Source organism: Physella acuta, unplaced genomic scaffold, assembly GCF_028476545.2.
Source record: "Physella acuta isolate Inbredline_101_S28 unplaced genomic scaffold, ASM2847654v3 ptg000006l, whole genome shotgun sequence".
NCBI lineage: Eukaryota > Metazoa > Mollusca > Gastropoda > Physidae > Physella > Physella acuta.
In genome coordinates, this window is record NW_026731526.1 from 401,872 (window position 1) to 423,167 (window position 21,296).

Below are 21,296 nucleotides of genomic sequence, written 5' to 3' on the forward strand. Positions count from 1 at the left end.
TTTTCTTCACCAGATTTTAATTCAAACTTTATAAAAGAATAAAAAACAGGTACAATAAAAACGTGTAAACTGTAAATAATAATATTATCGTTTGTTGGCAAGTTGACGCTGTGTACGTCTCGATAAATATACTTCATTTACATTGTTTCGGTTTATTTAGAACAAATACATAGCGTGCATCTTTTTGGTAAAAATATAATCTTGTTAACAAATGTGTAATTAAATTATATTTGATGTTTTATCGTATAACATAAATGTTTCAATCAGTTATATATTCTAGAATTTTTTGTGTTTACTTTATGCTTTTTAAAATGTAATATATTGTAAATATTATTATATTTTGTTGTATGTTATAGACATATGAGATAATAATTTGTATTACTTTTATTGTACTGTTTATAATCTCATATCACATAGCCCTTTCGTATCTTAGCTCATTTGAACGACTGTCATTGTGTTTAGCTACATATTGTTGATACAATATTTTTTATTGCAGATGTGTAACAGTTGTTAGAATACTTTTGTTCCGCATTATGCGTCGATGTTTTTATACTTTAATGTTCCTAGTTTTTAGTTTTTATCTCAGGACTGAGTCGATATCCTGGCAGCTCTCGTAGACGGCAAACTGAAACGAAACAAAAGAAAAAGATTAATATATCAGCTTTATGAAAACTTAAAGCACACCATACACATTCGATGTCGTGTATAGTATATGTCTGGTAAATTTAGACAGGTTATGGAATTAAGTGTGTGACAATCCTGAGACCCCGTCAGGTTTTTAATTCATATTCGAAAGCATTGCAAGACAGTATGGAATAGGGAGTTAGGGGGCTGTTCGCTCTGTAAAGACAGCCTGCGATCTCATGTCCGGGTACAGAACTCCTAACTTTTGGGTCATTCGGTGTGTACTACCACTCGGCCACGCCTTCCCCTAACATCACACACTGCGGTACAAAGATGTGGTGTATCGAGAAGTCAACGCTATGGAAATGAGAAAGATCGTGAACTCTGAACTGACCTGATCAATAAGTCCAACGAAGTGGTTGTTGGGACCTCTGCCAAGCTGAATGCCACATTTGTTGATGGCTATGTGACCTGCAACAGATAATGAAAGACTTGTCATGTAGCTTCAATCCAAATACACACAACATAGAATACAAAACGTCTATGAAAATTATTCAACTTTTAAAAAACTGTTTAATTAAAAAGGCGTCATTGTTCCCTAATTATTTTCGTTCAATGGTGTGTTGGTTGTGTTAATCTATATGTATAGGAGTAATGAAACATATTAATCTATGTGTATAGGAGTAATGAAAGTTAATCTATGTGTATAGGAGTAATGAAACATATTAATCTATGTGTGTAGGAGTAATGAAACATATTAATCTATGTGTATAGGAGTAATGAAAGTTAATCTATGTGTATAGGAGTAATGAAACATATTAATCTATGTGTGTAGGAGTAATGAAACATATTAATCTATGTGTATAGGAGTAATGAAAACATGTTAATCTATGTGTATAGGAGTAATGAAACATATTAATCTATGTGTATAGGGGTAATGAAAACATGTTAATCTATGTGTATAGGAGTAATGAAAACATGTTAATCTATGTGTATATGAGAACACCTTGACATTGGCCATAACACTTCCCTATTGAACTAAACACCTGGCTAACTGCCCAACTTACTTCCGGCTGTCTTTCCCACCCTGCTAAAGTCAACAGCCTGGATGACACTGTTGACGTTACTTCCGCTGACCTCTTTCACTTTACCATATATGGCGTTGTCCCCAAACACCACGGTGATGTCCATCATATCGTTAGCGTTCTTAGAAAAAAAAAAGACAATGTCAGTTATAGAAATGTTGGTCTTTGTACTTGTATTGATGATTGATTTCAATATTTGCAAATTGTATGTGTTTAAAATAAAAGGAAATTGTTACATTTAACTTCATTAAACCATAAAAGTAAAAGCAGGTAGCATGTTTATTATTTGATAAATGTACAATGTTAGAACATCATGATAATTAACATTCTTGTATAAAATTAACTAACTAATAAAGTATATCCATGAATGTATATGCAATAATTCTGATCGAATTGTATGTATTGAAGTAAATCAAATTTTGCGTCCAAAATGTTGTAAAATGTCTATAAAAGAAATAAAAATAATAGTAACTTATTAGAAATAGCCAATCTTTGGGCCATTTAAGCTTGGGTGGTTATTGACCTCATGGTAGGAATAAAATACTTTAATTTAAAAAGCCGAACTCATTTAAAATGTAAAACCAATGCAGATGTTCTGGAAATGTGAGTCTAGAGACGGAACAAACGTTGGTACTCACTCTAAGATCAATGATGGCGGATGTCTGAACACTGGAGTTTCCAGTGGTGACAAACATGGCGGTGACCACACGCTTGGTACTGGATGTGGCTGAGACTGTGAGCCGGATGGTGTCGGGACACTGGGAGCAGTAGCTGTTGGAGAAGATGTCGTACTCTCTGTTTAGCTGGGGATTCTGTAGGGAGACGAATAGTGTTTGATTAGTGGGAGCAGTAGCTGTTGGAGAAGATGTCGTACTCTCTGTTTAGCTGGGGATTCTGTAGGGAGACGAATAGTGTTTGATTAGTGGGAGCAGTAGCTGTTGGAGAAGATGTCGTACTCTCTGTTTAGCTGGGGATTCTGTAGGGAGACGAATAGTGTTTGATTAGTGGGAGCAGTAGCTGTTGGAGAAGATGTCGTACTCTCTGTTTAGCTGGGGATTCTGTAGGGAGACGAAAAGTGTTTGATTAGTGGGAGCAGTAGCTGTTGGAGAAGATGTCGTACTCTCTGTTTAGCTGGGGATTCTGTAGGGAGACGAATGGTGTTTGATTAGTGGGAGCAGTAGCTGTTGGAGAAGATGTCGTACTCTCTGTTTAGCTGGGGATTCTGTAGGGAGACGAATGGTGTTTGATTAGTGGGAGCAGTAGCTGTTGGAGAAGATGTCGTACTCTCTGTTTAGCTGGGGATTCTGTAGGGAGACGAATGGTGTTTGATTAGTGGGAGCAGTAGCTGTTGGAGAAGATGTCGTACTCTCTGTTTAGCTGGGGATTCTGTAGGGAGACGAAAAGTGTTTGATTAGTGGGAGCAGTAGCTGTTGGAGAAGATGTCGTACTCTCTGTTTAGCTGGGGATTCTGTAGGGAGACGAATAGTGTTTGATTAGTGGGAGCAGTGGGAGCAGTAGCTGTTGGAGTCGTACTCTCTGTTTAGCTGGGGATTCTGTAGGGAGACGAATAGTGTTTGATTAGTGGGAGTAGTAGCTGTTGGAGAAGATGTCGTACTCTCTGTTTAGCTGGGGATTCTGTAGGGAGACGAATAGTGTTTGATTAGTGGGAGCAGTGGGAGCAGTAGCTGTTGGAGTCGTACTCTCTGTTTAGCTGGGGATTCTGTAGGGAGACGAAAAGTGTTTGATTAGTGGGAGCAGTAGCTGTTGGAGAAGATGTCGTACTCTTTGTTTAGCTGGGGATTCTGTGGGGAGACGAATAGTGTTTGATTAGTGGGAGTAGTAGCTGTTGGGAGAAAATATCGTAGTCTCTATTTAGCTGTGGATTTTTAGGGAGATAAACCGTGTATAGCTAGTAGAAACATTGGGTGTTGGAGAGCAGTGTTTATTTAGAGAGAAACCAACATTGAATCAGTTAGCGGTCAAAGTAAGACAAACACATGGGGTCAAGACTTACGTCCAATCGCACGCGAGCTCTGAAGGCGGTGTTACTGGCCATGTCCTTGTTGTTGAAGAAGAAGTAGTAGAGGAAGGCATTGCTCATGTCAGGGGTGAAGGTCAGGGCGTTGTTCTCCAGACGGACTTCCTGTTGGATGGAGTAGACGTCCAGAGCTTTGTTCAGACGCTCGCTCAGGACGGTTTTACTTCCGTTGTCGAAGTTGGCCAGGAACACGGCGTTACAGACATTGGAGGAGCCTGGGGGTTAAGGGTTTTTTTTTGTATAATATTACAGAAGTTAAAGGGTTAAATGTATTATAGTACACTACTACAAATAATCGAGAGTTAAAACTTTAGAACAATATTACAAAAAAACGTGAACAAAATTACTGAAAAGCGACGATTTTAAAAATCTGTCACTCAGTAATATTGAAGATAGATAAACAAAGATATTAAAATTTGGTACAATCATTAAAGATCAATAGGAGTATAGGTGCTAAACATAAATACCATTCCTGTTACAGATTCTGTATTAAATATGTTACGACATGGGGGTCTGATAAATACAGAATAGTCCTACTCTTGTCAATGAAGTTTGTCATTGCTTATAGTATTACACAACAGATAGTTCGTCTAGTAGTTGGTGTCCATTCCATGTCTTACCGTTGCCTAGGAAATCTCTGTCCAGGGCCACCAGTGTGTTGTAGCAGCGGTCAGTCTTGCTGAAGTCCAGAGAACATTTGGTCTGGTTCCATTCTGTGCCGGGGGCAACGCTCAGGGAGATTCCTTGGTACTGGTATCTGGTAATAGATGGACGTTAGGATTAGGTGATGTGAGGGGGATTAGGCTGCAATAGGCGAATTGGGATTAGCTGATGTTAGTTAGGGTTATAGGACGTTAATCTAAACGTGTGATAGCCACGGTGATACATTAGCTTGGGGCTAGAACTTGTGCGGTTTAGAGTTAATTTAGAATAGATGGGAATGTTGATTTATTCAAACGAGAGCTGGAATAACTCTATTAGTGGGGGGGGGGAGGTAGAGGTTCAATTAACCTATTCTAAATGTAATCACATATCATGCTCCGGTCAAAGTACATGTTGTATCTCAAATAGAAACCATGTTTCGTTTACGTGTGTTTAGAATTGTAAATACACATCAGTGTCCACCAAACTGTAGTATACAACATAGTGTAACTAAGACTTACTTGCATGGGTTTCCAAATGGATCAGGGGCGTATCCAGCACAAGCCTCGGTTTCTGTGATAAAATTTTACAAAAAGTTAACTCTAAGAAACATTAAAACAAGATGAGAATTCGATATCTTGCACTAATCAAAATCTGCATTCCCCAAATATCAATGGAAAAAAATTATCATAAAATTCATGATTTTTAAATCTACAAACAGCCGATAATCTAACAAGGCCGCCCAGACAGGCACCACAAGAAAATCTCAACTCACTGACTGGTCCGTTCCTGTTGACGTCACACTCGAACCTGTTGGTCATCTCGCACACGACCGTCCTGTTGGAGACAGTCTGGCACCTTCTGCTAGTGGCGTCATAAAACTGGTCTGAAAGTCAACGGGAACCAGGTGTCATGTCGTTGTTTCATAGTTTTAAACCGTTCTTATCGTTTCTTTCTTCTTCTTCGTTCTTAATTATTAGTGTTGAAGGGGATCGAGATTTATCTGCCAGTGGGTTTGAACTCGAGACTTTTTTTTTCGAATTTATCAACCATGAGCTTTTTGCCGACTCGACCACGCCTCCAACACAATTAAGCGTTACGTGTCAACTGGTTATGCGCCATTGAGGCCATTGACTCCGATTTCAGCCTGCTTTTCTTTTTGGATTTGCTTCCATAGCCTTTGTCCAACCAAGAACAAACTACAAGGCAGCAGTTGTTTAATTTTGGAGTTGTCTCTCCTAGAAGAGTGGCTGTCCCCAGCTAATGAGCCTCATCTACCCGAGGGTTCGAACTCGAGACCTTTCGGTTTAGCAACCATGAGCTTTACCGACTCGACCACGCCGACCCCTGTTCTTATCGTGATATCATTAGAAATGGCATCATTAAAGCTAACACTAAAATTGAGAATTTCATTTAGCGTTACTTAGGTTACCACAGTTAAAAAAAATATCCCTTGATACTAATTTTAATGTTGATTTAAAATGCAGTTAACATAAAACAACGAATCAGTTTTCCCTAAAGTAATCGATGAGGTTATTCCTAAAGTGAACCATCAATTTATCCTTAATGATAACAAAAAGCTACCCCTAACGTTGACAATAAAGTTATAACTAAAGTTAACAATAAAGTTATCCCCAAAAATAACAATACATTGAAACTTTCAGTTAACAATAAAAGCACGACTATGTTAACAATAACGTTATCACTTAAGTTTGCCATAAAGCTGTCACTAAATTTAACCAAAATGTTATCATCAAAGCTAACACTAAAGTTATCCCTAAAATAACAAGAAAGCTATTACTGACGTTGACAATAAAATTATCCCCATAAAATAACAAGAAAGCTATCACTAACGTTACCAATAAAGTTATCCCCATAAAATAACAAGAAAGCTATCACTAACGTTACCAATAAAATTATCCCCATAAAATAACAAGAAAGCTATCACTAACGTTACCAATAAAATTATCCCCATAAAATAACAAGAAAGCTATCACTAACGTTACCAATAAAATTATCCCCATAAAATAACAAGAAAGCTATCACTAACGTTACCAATAAAGTTATCACATAAAATAACAAGAAAGCTATCACTAACCTTACCAATAAAGTTATCCCCTAAAAAACTATCACCAAAGCTGCCAATAAAAGTTACCACTTCTCTACTCACCCATGGGGCAGCTCATCTCGGTCAGGTTCCCGTTGTTACACTCGTAAAATTTGTTACAGCATCGTCCGCTGGGGTAGCGGGTCCCGGCGGGGGTCCTGACGTCACAAACAGCTGAAACAAGAAACACAGGTAAAAGATGTCAAGTGTTTATAGTATTTTGTTTATCACAGGTAAAATGTTGTGTCGTCATTCAAATGTAAAGTAAGTCTTGTGTTTTTCTGCTGTTTTTGTCACAGGTAAAATGTGGTGTGTAAACTAACCCGTAGATTTAAGACTAAGTAATTTTCTAAACCTGTTCAGTCGCAGCCAGTATTTCTTGGATACTAAATATAGACGTGCCAGGTGACTTTATTTGTTTACATACCGAGTTGACATTTGACCTTGTGGATGAAGTCGCACTGGTCACCGTTCCAGAAGGTTCCAGCAGGACAGAGTTTCTTGATGGGCTCTGAGTCGGGGATACACTGGTAGAAGGTGTCGCAGTACTGGGGGTCGGAGTCGAACCCGAACCCTCCCTCGAACAGGCACTTGCTGCATATGGGAGCTGGTGGGGTGGTGTAGGTTAGGCTTATTATACAAAGTATCAATGTAAGGGGCACTTGGGTTGTTTAAAATCAGCATTTATCATTATTGAATTTGACAATAAAGGCATCGCTAAATTCATAATTGAAGTTAACATTTTAATTATTATCAAACCCATCAGTAAAGATATAATAGTCATCACTGAAGTTAACATCTAAATTATAATGTTAAAATAAATTACAGTTAATAAATAAGTTGTCTTTAAAAGTTATCTTAATTGTCCTAGTAAATCAGGAAAATATGTGTCGGCTATAAAAAGTTATAGTAAAGTTCCCTTTTCAAACCTGACGGTCTATAGGGCAACTGAAGTAGAGTTCATTTGTTTCTGTGACCTCGGCATATGAAGAGAAAGTGTGGTCAGCACTATGCCCAGACGCCTTTACTTTCCCTAACGTGTCGGCTATACTTATTACGAATAGGGACGGCGTCTATGCGGTGGAGCTCTAGGCTGCTTAACCGAAAGGCTGGGATTCGAATCCGGATTCAAATAAATAGGACGTCCCTGAGTTCACCCAGCTATGATGGGTACCTAACTCATGTTAGGGAAAGTAAAGGCGGATGGGCAAAGTACTGGCCACACCTTCTCTTCATATTCAGAGGTCAAGAAACATGAAATTTACTTGATATACTTAATCGATCGCTATGCCTGAAGAGGATTCTTTACTTTGTATACGTATCACAAGTAGCTGACGCATGTACGTATATATTAAAGTTAAAAGCGTGAAATAAATTCAAACTCACATCCGCCAAAAGTAAAAATTTTGTCTGCGAGCGTGGTCGTAGTCGTGCTTCTAGTTGTGGTTGTTGGTGTGGTGGTGGTGGTCGGGGTTGTGGTGGTGGTGGTTGTTGGCGTTGTGGTGGTGGTGGTTGGGGTGGTGGTGGTGGTTGGGGTGGTGGTGGTAGTGGTGGTGGTCAGGGTGGTGGTGGTAGTGGTGGTGGTCGGGGTGGTGGTGGTAGTGGTGGTGGTCGGGGTGGTGGTAGGGGGCAGCTCGTTGCACAGGTTGGCGATGATTTTGTTCAGCTCGGGGGTGAGAAGTCTGTAGCTCTTAGGGTCAGAGTTCGCAGTGTCGTTCAAATACGGAGGTCTGACTCCACCGTTTATCATGGTGAGTTCTTCGAAGTCGATTGGGTTTCTGCCCTGTAAAGTTTATAAGTCAATGACGTTATGGCTTAGGATTGTATAAATACCAAGTCTAAAGTAATAGGTTCTGTACTGAAAAATAATGTATAGGTTGTTAAGGTTTATGGCTTTATAAGTACCAAGTCTAAAGCAATAGGGTCTGTAAAAGAAAAATGTAATAAGTCAAAGATTTTAGAGTTCATGGCTTTATAAATACCAAATCTATAGCAATAGGGTCTCTGTTTTTCAAAAATTTAGTTAAAGTCTGTACCTAGAATTCTGGCTTTATGCTATTTTATATTGAAACTATAAGCAATCAAGTCAACACCATAGTTGGTGGCGTCGACAACAGCTTTAACTTAACATGAGACAGTTTTAACTTTGATGGTCTAAGAGTGGTCTGAACCCTCTTCCTCCCCCCCCCCCCCCTCCCACTGCCCCCAACACTCGTAGTTTACGCCAGTGACGTGCAAGCCCACACCCATGATAGGATGAATTCGTATAGGTTTGCTGCGCAGTAAAATTCAGACTAAGTCAATAAGCTTTATGCCCTTATTATAATTAACTCAAAGTCAATATAATGTTAGCCCTGGTACGGTTAATCCAAAGTCAGCATACATTTCAAATTGAAAATCTAAAGTCAATAAGGATTAAAAATGCCAATCTTTATTTACTTTAGAAAAACAATTACAGCCCTAGCTAAGCCGGCAAGCTTTTACCTGAAGCAAATAACGGCCCTTAAATCAATATGCTCTGTCATAGTCTAATGTTTTTTTCGCATTTAACAATAACATTGTTAGACATAGATGTCAAAATTAATCAAGCTAAATTGGCCAGTTTTCATTTTTTTTTTTCAGAACTTAAATATTTTTCAAACATCAGTCAATCTTCGCAGATAATAATCAAATTTAAAAACTGTGCACGTGCAAACGAATGACGTCATACCTGCAAGGCGATGACGTAAGGGTTCCAGCCCAGCTGTCGGACTCTGAGGATCTCGGACTGTGCCAGGGTTCTGCGAGACGCGGACCCGGATCCTTGGGATGAGATGATGATCAGCTTGTTGTTAGCATAGAGGGGTCGGGTTCGAATCCCCTCCAGGCCAATGTATGTCCACGATCCGGCCTAAAATTAAAAGAAAAAAACATTGAACTTTTTTTCTACTATTCATTATTCCAATCAGCATCGAGAGCGTGCATTATTTCAGTTTAGTGGCTGTTTAAAAGGTAAGATGAACTTACATTGGCGTCCTTGCCAATTTGATTGACAGTAGCGCGCGCATCGTTCAAACTGCTGCCCGCTGGGGTGATGTTAAAAAATGAACTGCTGTAGTCATAGACGCCGACTCTGTTGGCCAGAACAAACAATTTTTTTTATTGCCAGACAGACAATTAACTAGAGTAAATATGGCGGGGAAAAAAACATGTACAGCAGATAGTAGGTAACTTGACCAGAATATGTTGTCGTAATTGCCAAATAAACAAAGAGTAAATTATTTACAATAAAGCCAGGAGAAGGAAATCAATTAACAAAAATGGTTTTCTCAGGTAAAAACTCACTTATTTCTCGATACACGAATATCGTGGAAGTTTTAACGTATGCCTCAAAAAAGATCGTTTAGATCCATAGAAAAAGTTAGCTAGTGCTAATTATGCCAAAAAGTTAATTAGTTCCCCTTTTTTGACGCACAAATTATGTAATTTTATTTGTGGTAGAGTGTAGCGCATTGCAGACACAACAAATAGTTTAAAATGTCATTAATTACATCAACTAATTATACCCCTAAAACTAGATACTGTCATATTTTTAGCTACTTTGTAAGAGGAAAGACACAAAGGACTTGATTCCATTAAAAAAACACAGTGTTTGTTAAGTGAAGTCAGACCTGATAGGGTTAATGCTGCTGGTGATGACGTCATTGTTGTAGAAGCTGGAAATGGAGTTTTGCAAAATGTTGAATTTGGTCAAATCGTTGGACGGGTCGTCAGACGATGCTAGTCTGGCATTTTCTGATTGGTCGAGCAGAAACAGGACTTCTGTTGGTGGGCAAACTGGAAGAGAGAAATTTGCATTTCGTTTCAACAGTTTGATTTATCATGTTTAAAACACACACCAAAATAATAGAACAAGTCGTAAAAAAAAAAACACTTTAGAGAGAATTTTAATTACTGAATATCTCAAATTAGTAAAATGTATATCAAATTGGAACAAAAGTAACACTTAAGGAAAAAAAAATTAATTACTTAATGTATCGAATTTTCAACATTAATGACAAACATATAAAATTGGAATAAAAATAACACTTAATATATTTATTTAAACAGACGAACTCTTCATTTTTAAGGTTCATGTGTACAAAATCTTTATTTTATACCAGCTTGGAAAATCTAGTGACAAGTTAATTGAAGTCTAATCTTAGAATGAAACACAATTTAGTGTTGTATTGTGAATAAACAGTAAATTTATCTACGTGTTCATGAGCTTTAGTATTTATTGCTGGCTATCGCTAGCTGAGAAAAAAAAACCCATCTGCGATAAGACTGCCAAATGGTGACAGAAAACAGTATTAAAAATCCACGAATTGCGTCTAGCAGTAGTTATGATGCGTAAAATAGAGATTTTATAATATATAAACTTTATTCTCCACACATATCTAATGTCAGTACCTACTAATCATCAAAATCAAATACGTCTATTTCTTCATGAGAATGATTCTGTAAAGTTTAAGCTGTGAGTTGTTCAAAACACGTTTTTCACCGAAACCTACCTTGGGCGTATGTGACTAGTATTCCAATGGCGAAGATAAATAGCTGTGTCGGGTTCATCTTTGTATTCCTGTGAGTGTGAAAAACAAACAAACTATCATGTATATCAATTTTTTCTTTAAAAACTTAATTATACTGTATATTACTGTAGACAATATTTAGCGATTAAATTTTTATAAACACCTTATAAAAACTAATATAGTTTTTTTATTACCTTCAATGCGAGTATTTCTTATGGTTTTGGTTTGTTTCTTTAGTAGGCGCAAGAATTTTATATTATTTGCTTCACGTTGTGAAAATTTGCAATTTACTTTAGAGTATTTATGACTTTATTTTTAATTTTATTTTTATGTAATCGTTACTGGTTTCAGAATGTTGTTTCAAATTTAAGTTTCGAAAAAAAAAATTTAATGTTACGTTTTTCGGAATTAAAAAACCTGTTGTTAAGGTTATTCTTGCTCTTGGTTTTAACCGCCGCGTTCTGCGGCTTATATAGGTTCGATCCCGCCTTGTTGGTTTGTGGGTGCCTACGCTGTGAGCCGCCACACCTGTTTGACATGGTTCACACACACGTCACTAATCGGTGTTTAAACATGCAAGGCTTATTGCGCGGACATGCGCACAAGCGTTCAAATCCCAAGCACAACAAAAGACAACAAGGGATGGAACCACTCTAAAACATTAGGTAAACGTAAGCGGCATTCCCGTCCGATTATTGGTGGGGCTATTTTTAGGGATTAATTCAAGTACAATGGGTCACGTGGTTTGATGGCTTCTTCGGAATTACGTCAGTTGCTATGTGTTTGATTTAAGGAACCGGAAATAGATGAGCCATTTTTTTGTTATTTTTTTTTCAAGGCCTTGCGACGTCTTAACGATGACTAAGGTACACTTCCTGCTTAGGGTGTCAACACTTGTAAGATACGGGGAGGAGGCGTCTATAGGATGGGGAAGGGGCGTCTGTAGGACGGGAGGGGGCGTCTGTAGGACGGGAGGGGGCGTCTGTAGGACGGGAGGGGGCGTATGTAGGACTGGGGAGGGGGCGTCAGTAGGGATGGGGAGGGTGCGTCTGTAGGACTGGGGAGGGGGCGTCTGTAGGACCGGAAGGAGGCGTCTGTAAGACGGGAGGGGGCGTCTGTAGGACGGGAGGGGGCGTCTGTAGGACGGGAGGGGGCGTCTGTAGGACTGGGGAGGGGGCGTCTGTAGGACTGGGGAGGAGGCATCTGTATGACGGGATGGGGCCTCTGTAGGACTGGGGAGGGGGCGTCTGTAGGACGGGAGGGGGCGTCTGTAGGACTGGGGAGGGGGCGTCTGTAGGACGGGAGGGGGCGTCTGTAGGACTGGGGAGGGGGGCGTCTGTAGGACGGGAGGGGGCGTCTGTAGGACTGGGGAGGGGGCGTCTGTAGGACTGGGGAGGGTGCGTCTGTAGGACGGGAGGGGGCGTCTGTAGGACTGGGGAGGGGGCATCTGTAGGACTGTGGAGGGGGCGTCTGTATGACTGGGGAGGGGGCGTCTGTAGGACTGGGGAGGGGGCGTCTGTAGGACCGGAAGGAGGCGTCTGTAAGACGGGAAGGGGCGTCTGTAGAACGGGAGGGGGCGTCTGTAGGACTGGGGAGGGTGCGTCTGTAGGACGGGAGGGGGCGTCTGTAGGACTGGGGAGGGGGCGTCTGTAGGACTGGGGAAGGGGCGTCTGTAGGACCGGAAGGGGGCGTCTGTAGGACTGGGGAGGGTGCGTCTGTAGGACGGGAGGGGGCGTCTGTAGGACTGGGGAGGGGCGTCTGTAGGATTGGGGAGGGGGCGTCTGTAGGACTGAGGAGGGGGCGTCTGTAGGACGGGAGGGGGCGTCTGTAGGATTGGGGAGGGGGCGTCTGTAGGACTGGGGAGGGGGCGTCTGTAGGACGGGAGGGGGCGTCTGTAGGATTGGGGAGGGGGCGTCTGTAGGACTGGGGAGGGGGCGTCTGTAGGACTGGGGAGGGGGCGTCTGTAGGACTGGGGAGGGGGCGTCTGTAGGACTGGGGAGGGGGCGTCTGTAGGACTGGGGAGGGGGCGTCTGTAGGACTGGGGAGGGGGCGTCTGTAGGACTGGGGAGGGGGCGTCTGTAGGACTGGGGAGGGGGCGTCTGTAGGACGGGAGGGGGCGTCTGTAGGACGGGAGGGGGCGTCTGTAGGACGGGAGGGGGCGTCTGTAGGATTGGGGAGGGGGGTGAACGGAAAAAAGTCACAGGAAAAAAACCAGAAAAAAGTCACAGTTTTTGCTAGGAAAAAAAGTCACAATGGAAAAATTTTATCGGAAAAAAGTCACAGAAATAAAGTCACAGAAAAAAAGTCACAAAAATATTTTTAGAAATATTTGTGATTTATTAGTTAAAAATTGTAAAATTTTGTATGTTTATTGTTGTGGGTTATATTTTTTGATAGCTTAAATTATTTATAGACGTTAAAAGCATTATGGTTTATATCAATTGTAAGTAAAAATACTCTAAAATAATTTACACAACAATCTCAACTTTTGTTACGGATTTAGTTAAATACGCGGTAGAAAAGTTAATTATAGAAGAAATTTAGGCACATCATTGTGTTTTGCCGTAGGCTGTTCTCTGGTCGACCTCTCCTCAGTAGACCTTGTCCGAACATATTGTGTGTTGGTGACGTTTTGTGTCAATGCAGCCTTTGAACCTTGCCGGTTTTCGGTTTTGATTCTAATGCGCGTTATAAATGTGGGCATTAAAGTTGGTTGAACTAAGCATAACTATTGTTGCGATGAGGGCAGCTGAGTCAGATGAACTTACCATTTCATAGTAAATTAATGTTGCTATTAAAAAAAAATAACGCAATGAAAACCGTGGACTTTGGAGCATTCTATTAATTGTTATTAATATTATATTTAACATAATTACAATCTACAAACTTCATACTAAATATTTTTAGATGAATTATAACAATTACTGTGCTTATACAACCTACACACATCACATTACATTTAATTAATCCTATGTTAATTTGCACTCTCTAAATATTTAATACATAAAAATATCAACGAATTTCATGCAAATAAATATTTGTGACTTTTTTTTCTTGTGACTTTTTCCTGTGACTTTTTTCTGTGTTTTTTTTTTCCTGTGTTTTTTTTTTTCCTGTGACTTTTTTCCTACAATCGGGGAGGGGGCGTCTGTTATACTGGCGAGATGGTGCAACTGGGCTGGGTATGTACGCGTCATGACATTTAGAAGTTAAATAAAGCAGAGGATGTAAGCGTCGTTATGTCTAGTGATGGAGCTACGCCTTTGTCTGGGGCTAGGAGTACCCTGAGATGAAGCGTCAGCATGACTCGGGTGATGCGTCACTTGGAGTGAGGGGGATTCGCCCATTGCGTAGCGGTTGACACGTCATTACTTCTGGTGGTGGATGTTACTATGCGTCTTTGACTATATACGTCATAACGTCTAGGGTGGAGTGCCATTAGGTGTGGGGTGGAAATATCATTATGTCTGTGGTGGAAGTGTCATTATGTCTGGGGGTGGGAGTGTCACTATGTCCTGGGGTGGAAGTGTCATTAGGTGTGGGGGGAGGTGTCATTACGTGTGGGGGTGGAAATGTCATTACGTGTGGGGGTGGAAATGTCATTACGTGTGGGGGTGTAAGTCTCATTACGTGTGGGGGTGGAAATGTCATTACGTGTGGGGGTGAAAGTGTCATTACGTGTGGGGGTGAAAGTGCCATTACGTGTGGGGTGGAATTGTCATTAAGTCTCTGATGGGAGCGGTATCACGTCTATAGATGGACGCGCCCCTAAATTCGATGGTGCACAGTTAAGTACAAGCGAGGATGGACGGCCATTATTCTGAAGGGTGGACACGCTGATAATAGCTGCTGTCTGAGTGGCGACACCAACGTGTGTACACATGAATGTACACACCAGTGTACACACCACTGTGCCCACCCTTGACATTCCTGTAACTGAGCCGTGTTACCGTCGGCTCAAATAAGTTTGAACAGTGTCTATTTTTGGTTTGTTTTGTTTCTATTTTCGTCTGAACGGTCACTTTTTTCATTCATCTTTGATATTTTTTATTTCCTTATTTTTATATATAGAATTTTTAGCGCAATTTCCATTCTGGAGAATTGCGTTTATTAACTCGTCATTTCTGGGAATGGATGGATGGATGAATGTGTGTCCGGGCTTTAAGTCGTATCTCCTCCTCAACGAAGCAATATCGATGACTAGTTCCAAAAGCAATTATGTTAAGCAAGTTACAAGAATGAGCATAGGCCATAAAAATTCCGGGTTTCTTTCATGTATTTCCCGTAAAAGCCAAAAAACCTCGAAAAAATGCAGTTTTTTGCCCATATCTCGGCAACCAGACCACTTAGCGACTTGAAACATGTACCAATCGATTCCTGCCATAATTTAGAACAATATTGCCGAAGAAAGTTTTCAAAAATATCCTCTCGTTCGGTCACAAATTTTAAAATTACATAAACACCTACAAACCGATCGCTCTTCTAGCTTGAACGCACCCCATCATTATACGTCAGAGCTATTTTTAGATAACATAAGGAAATTGCGCATAAATGTCACTAGACTTTTTTAATTAACTTGCGCGCCTACTGAACGTGATGGCGCAGCCATGGAACGCGATGACGCATCTATTGAACGTGATGACGCGTGTGGTGTGGTTGTATATACATGCCGGAAGTAGAGATCTATCATCTTAATGATTATCATGTTGATAATCAAGTTCAACTAACCAATGGTTTTAATGACCCTGCTCTTGATTTCAAGGTGCTGAGTTTAGTTAGTAGTTAGGTTTATTTAATAAAAAACGTTTTAATAACTAACCAATGGTTTTACTAACCCTGCTCTTGATTTACGCTACGACAGAGCTATTTTTAGATAACATAAGGAAATTGCGCTAAAATTGTCACTAGACTTTTTAATTAACTTGTTTTTTTCAGATGTAATAGTTTTGCAAAAAAAAAAAAAAAAAAAAAAAAAGTGTGTATTTGTTCTAAGCAATCAGTCAACAGATTGCTGTTTAAAGAAGACTTCACATTGAAAGTTAGAAGAAATATGAGTCTTATTGAGAAGAAAAGATGACAGAAGATGAGGAGAAGTGACAGACGACTGTCGTGTCAGTTGTGTCAATAGAGTGACATGTCATCCTGTGATACATCTGACAGGTACAAACTTGGCGCCGAGACTAGAAACTTTACTTACATTGTAAAAGGATTTGTTCTGTCTTTTTTTACGTTTCTGTGTTTAAAGACCTTGTTCTAAAACGGGTCAAATTCACAAAGCCCTATTTTCAATTCAAATAGAATTCAGTCAGCTTTTAAAGAGGTCAAGTTTAAAGAAGTTTTAGTTTTAAAGCGTAGAATTTACAAAGCTCTATTTGTTTTAAAACATTTAGAATACATTTAACTGAAAGAGCCCTATTGTTCATGGTGAATTTAAACAGTTTTTTTTTTAAATAAATATATGCGTTTAAATCTAACAATGAAAACTATGCTCTTGATATTTTCTTTATTTCACAATTTTCTCAAGATAAAAAAAATGTCTTAAGGAAATTATGTATCTTCTGTCAGCATTAACTACCAACATTTACCACCCACATTTACCACTTACCACCCACATCTTTTGCCGCCAATAATAGCAAAAATTGCGCTGTAATGTCTGGTTGCATTATTTGATATTTTGGCTTTGATCGGACCAGAGAAACCATTGAAGGGCAACAACTACGGGCAGCTTCCCGGCAGCCAACCACTAAGGCGCACGCAGTTTCAGCCGGCGCGTCAAATATCTCAGGTGCATCCAAAAGCAAACACTCCAAATAAAAAATCCCAACCACTAGATTGACATCCTTGCAGACGACAGGCAGTCTCTTATCTTGGTATTTTTTTTTTATTCTGCACGTGGGAAATTCCTGGGACGGTGTTAAGGAATGTACAAAGACGGGGGTTGTCTTTCAATGGCTTACAGTCGTGATGGGCGTTTCACATCCTTGGACGAAATGAATATTTTATGCAAATTAGGTAATAAATTGTAAAACTTCAAGCTTCGGGTGGAGTGTGAATAAATATTTTTAAATGCCATGCTAAATAAATTAACTTTATTTCGAATGTATGATTAGTTTTATACTTTAACCTATTTTTATAGCGTGAAGAATTTAAAAAATTTTCTTTTAGTTTTGCCTAAACAACAGGCTTTACTTCCTCCAACGATGTATCAGAACATACGCCTATGTATATTGCGCTTAATTTAATTTACAAGGTGTTTTTTTCATTGCGAGTTGTTTATAGAAAACAACTTGAGTATACGTTAACATAAACGGTTATACGTTTATGACGTCACGCGTACGGGAGATGGGAGGCTGAGAAATTGTGACGTAGAATGACCAGTGTGAGTTAATATGACGTCATACATTTAAAGACGTTTGATGTAGACTTGTATGTGGTTGGAGATCGTGCCCTTATTATGATACTCAAAGGGGTGGTGCTTTATAATTTTGTATGGGGTGTTGATATTGGTTTGGATTATTTAACTTTGCACTTAATTTCTTTTTTTCAAATCCTGTTTTAAATAATGAGTGGATGCAGAGTTTCTTTCATGTATCTAGTCGGGGGCGGGAAGAGTGAGGACAGTGTCACTAAAGTAGGTTTGTATTTCTTAAAGTATAGCAAGATTTTGTAATTTTTCTAAGTATATTTTAGTCACTTGTTAGATATCCATTAGAACATATTGAAAAGGCTGGTATAAGGATTACATTAATTATTTTAAATCATGTACTTTACTACCAGGAGTTGTGAAAATATGTATGTACTCTAAACTATGAGATTTCGTACCAACCCCCCCCCCCCCCCCAATGTTATACAACAGTGTCTTTAGACCAACATCTCTCATATTAATCAACAATATCAGCCCACCCCACTCCCTCCCACATACCCACACACACAGCCCACCCCACTCCCTCCCACATACCCACACACATACACACTGAATAATGAACTGCATAAAATTGTGTTTGGAACATTTTATTTATTAAATATCTATTTCTAGTGTTGCTGCTAATAAGATGATTGGTACGAACTTTATAAACGCTGAGGTTACTGCAAGCTTGTTAGAAATAACACAGTCAACATTTGAAAAATTCTAAAAAATTGATTTTTGTACAAAAAAAAAAAAAAGATACACGGGGCAGATGAAGTAGAGTTCATATGTTTCAGTGTCCTCGCCATACGGGAGGATAATGTGGTCAATACAAGGACCAACGCATTTGTTCCCCTAACGCGAGTCAGGTACACATCAAAGCTGAGTGAACTCAGGGACGTCCTACAGTCTAGAGATCTTTCAGACTTTTTTCTCCGGGGGCGCACGTGAAATTTTCGGGGGGGGGGGGGGGGAGACTTTCTTCGGGGGGGGGGGGGGGGGGCGGACACTTAATAGTATATATTTTCTATATAAATTATATAAATTTCATTTCATTTGGGGGAGGGGGTAGAATTTTTTTCGGGGGGGGGGGATGCTTTGCCCCGAAGAGATGCCTGGAAGAAACTCTGGATCCGAACTCAAGACTTTCGTGTTAGAAGTCATAAGGACTACATTGTAACCACACCATTGAACGAAAGTACATTTTCGTTAACAGAAATAAAATTGCACTGACATAAGAGTGCATTATTTTAATTAGTTGTTTGCTTAAATACTACAACTATTCACATCACTAGTGGCTATTTTAAACTCCAATCGGTAGCCCTTACAGTTAAAAATAGACTATTTTTTACTGCATGTTTTACGTCCAACCGTTAGATCCCAGATTAGCATGTGCAGCCGAAGCGCGTCATCGTATTTTCACTTGCAACACTCCGCCAGTTTACTCTCGATCTCGACCCTTCTCGCGAGAACTTAATGTTGAGCAAACAAGAGTTGGCGATGGACCTAAGACTCCGAATTATTTGGTTTTTCCAAGCCAAAAGAACAAAGTTTTTACATAAAAGATTTGTTGGTTATAGTATTTAATGCGCCATGCCAGTTTTTATTTGGAGTTGCAATCAACTTAATTATATTAGGTCTAAACAAACACAGGTACATCAAAAAAGAAAAGTTTTAAATGGATACCTTAATTTTTTTCATTTCGAAGAATCGTGACTACAGTCTAAAACTAAAACCGTCAGTAACAAAAACTTTATAAAGTGCTTTAGTCCTTCTAGAAAAACTTTAAAATATGCTTCATGTTTAATGTGATATAAGTAGATTGGATTCATTTTTAATTAAACTAATTAAGAAAAAATATTACAATTACATAAAACAAATTGAATCCAACAGAAACTAATAGAGCTTTTATATCTGCCAATCAAATGACTGACAACAAAAACACGAACATCAACCTTAGTGTATCGATAGGCAAGAACATAGCGCGTCAAGTCGACATTCATTCAGCAAAGTGGGTGTTAATATATGATGAATCAGCGCCCATCAGAGAGAAGTATTCTATCCTAAGCATAACCCTAACATAATAGACAAATATCGAAGCCTACATGTACCTATTACAGCTGGGTGTACTCAAAGATCTTCAACAGACTTGAACCCGGATTCGAACCATAGATTTCGTGTTAGCAGTCTTATGCTCCACCATTCGACCACGCCTTCCAATAATACTTTCATTGTAGCAGGTTTCATGTTCACAGAAGTAGACTACATCCCTATTCATTTTAAAGCTTAGAATTTATTTTAATAACTGTTTAAAAAATATTTTTTTCTTGAAAGTCTTGGAATCTTTGACAGAATACAGCGCGATCTGCTGATATAATACAATTATAACACACACACACATACACACACACACACGCAGCCCCTTGGCTGAAGCAAAGTCCGACCCAGTTGTGTATTTATGTATGTCCTGTTTGACTTTATATGTGTGCGTGTACGCCTAAGTGTATGTTTATGTGTGCATTTTTATGTATGTGTTTGCCGGTGTCTCGAGTATGATCAAACTAACCCTAGCCTTTACACTTGTTTTTTGTTTGTGTTATGTGCAGCCTAAACTTAGCCATAAATATAACCCTAACCGCTACATTCGTTTTGAGATGGAATGTTTAAGTCAACCCTCGCCTACCAAACCAACCCTATTCAACACCACTTTCTTACCAACTACAAACCTCAGAGGCGTAGCGACCCTTCCCGGCGCCCGCGGACAAACTTTTCGATTTGCACCCCACCCCCCTCAAGATTTCGATTTGCACCCCCTCCCCCTCAAACTTTCAATTTGCACCCCCCTCAACCTTTCAATTTATTTTTCCAACCCATTTTGGCGCCCCCTAAGGTCGGCGCATATGTACCCCCCCCTCCCCGCCCCCCCCCCCCCCTCGCTACGCAACTGACAAACCTACGTAGATCACGCCCATACTTCGTCGTGTGAGCAAACACAAGTGTTTGCTTGGCTGACGTCACAGCTGTCTTTAACTCGTCATTTCCGACCAACCTACTTCCTTAATGACGTAATATATGCATGAAAGGCAAACACTGAAATATAGGTATTGACACATTTAATATTCATAAGGAAGTTTAATCATTCCGGCTAATCTCCATATCACTAGTTTAGCTTAAGTCATTATTTTAATACTTTTCTTTAGAATCAACATCAGGTGGGTGGGAGCGAGTAGGGCGCAGAATTAAGGGCGCTAAGAGTGGTAGTAAAATATTCTTAAAAGTGTATTCAAATAGCGAACGTAATGTTTCACTATACTGTAGCTAGTGCGATAAGATAAATCCCACAAATGCTGCCTATTGTGCTTACAGTTAATTAAACTAGTGTCATGGTGTACTGTGTTCAGAGACGTAGCGAGTGGGGAGGGGGCGGGGATACTTATGTCCTTGGGCGCCGACCTCAGGGGGCGCCAAAATGGGTTGGAAAAACACATTAAAATATCATTTTAGCTGCAGTTTTGCATTATAAATCTAAAAAATATATGGGGGGGGGGGGTGTGCACATCGAAAGTTTGAGGGGGGGGGGGGGGCGACAAATTGAAAGTTTGTCCCCGGGCGCCGGGAAGGGTAGCTACGCCTCTGACTGTGTGTATATAGGGTAGGAAAGTTAATAGTTCGCCCCTGACCCTGGTGTGGATCTCCACGCTTCTGACTGACCTCATTAGGACATTTTCTTTTAGATAACATTTCTTTGCAAGTTTAAATTCCTTTGCAAGTTCCTTGCAAGTTTAAAGTCCTTTACAAAAAAATCAGTCTATTTTAAAATTCGTCATCATATTAAATGTAAAGT

At 39.8% G+C, this 21,296-nt stretch overlaps 2 protein-coding genes across 2 annotated transcripts; both read right to left on the reverse strand.

Moving 5' to 3' along the window:
- Window positions 1-8,005, reverse strand: LOC131939832 (uncharacterized). The gene is made up of 11 exons (XM_059298385.1): window positions 7,883-8,005; window positions 6,924-7,103; window positions 6,560-6,670; window positions 5,165-5,275; window positions 4,911-4,962; window positions 4,368-4,504; window positions 3,724-3,962; window positions 2,348-2,521; window positions 1,692-1,830; window positions 1,019-1,095; window positions 1-625 (listed from the first exon to the last, which is right to left on the reverse strand). Exons 3-11 carry the CDS (start codon window positions 6,573-6,575, stop codon window positions 578-580), a joined length of 993 nt encoding a protein of 330 aa, XP_059154368.1. The 5' UTR covers window positions 6,576-6,670; window positions 6,924-7,103; window positions 7,883-8,005; the 3' UTR covers window positions 1-577.
- Window positions 8,006-9,200: 1,195 nt separating this feature from the next.
- Window positions 9,201-14,393, reverse strand: LOC131937031 (uncharacterized). The gene is made up of 6 exons (XM_059294244.1): window positions 14,330-14,393; window positions 11,952-13,107; window positions 11,029-11,096; window positions 10,147-10,312; window positions 9,503-9,608; window positions 9,201-9,386 (listed from the first exon to the last, which is right to left on the reverse strand). The coding sequence occupies exons 1-6, from the start codon at window positions 14,391-14,393 to the stop codon at window positions 9,201-9,203; spliced, it is 1,746 nt and encodes a 581-aa protein (XP_059150227.1).
- Window positions 14,394-21,296: the final 6,903 nt, after the last annotated feature.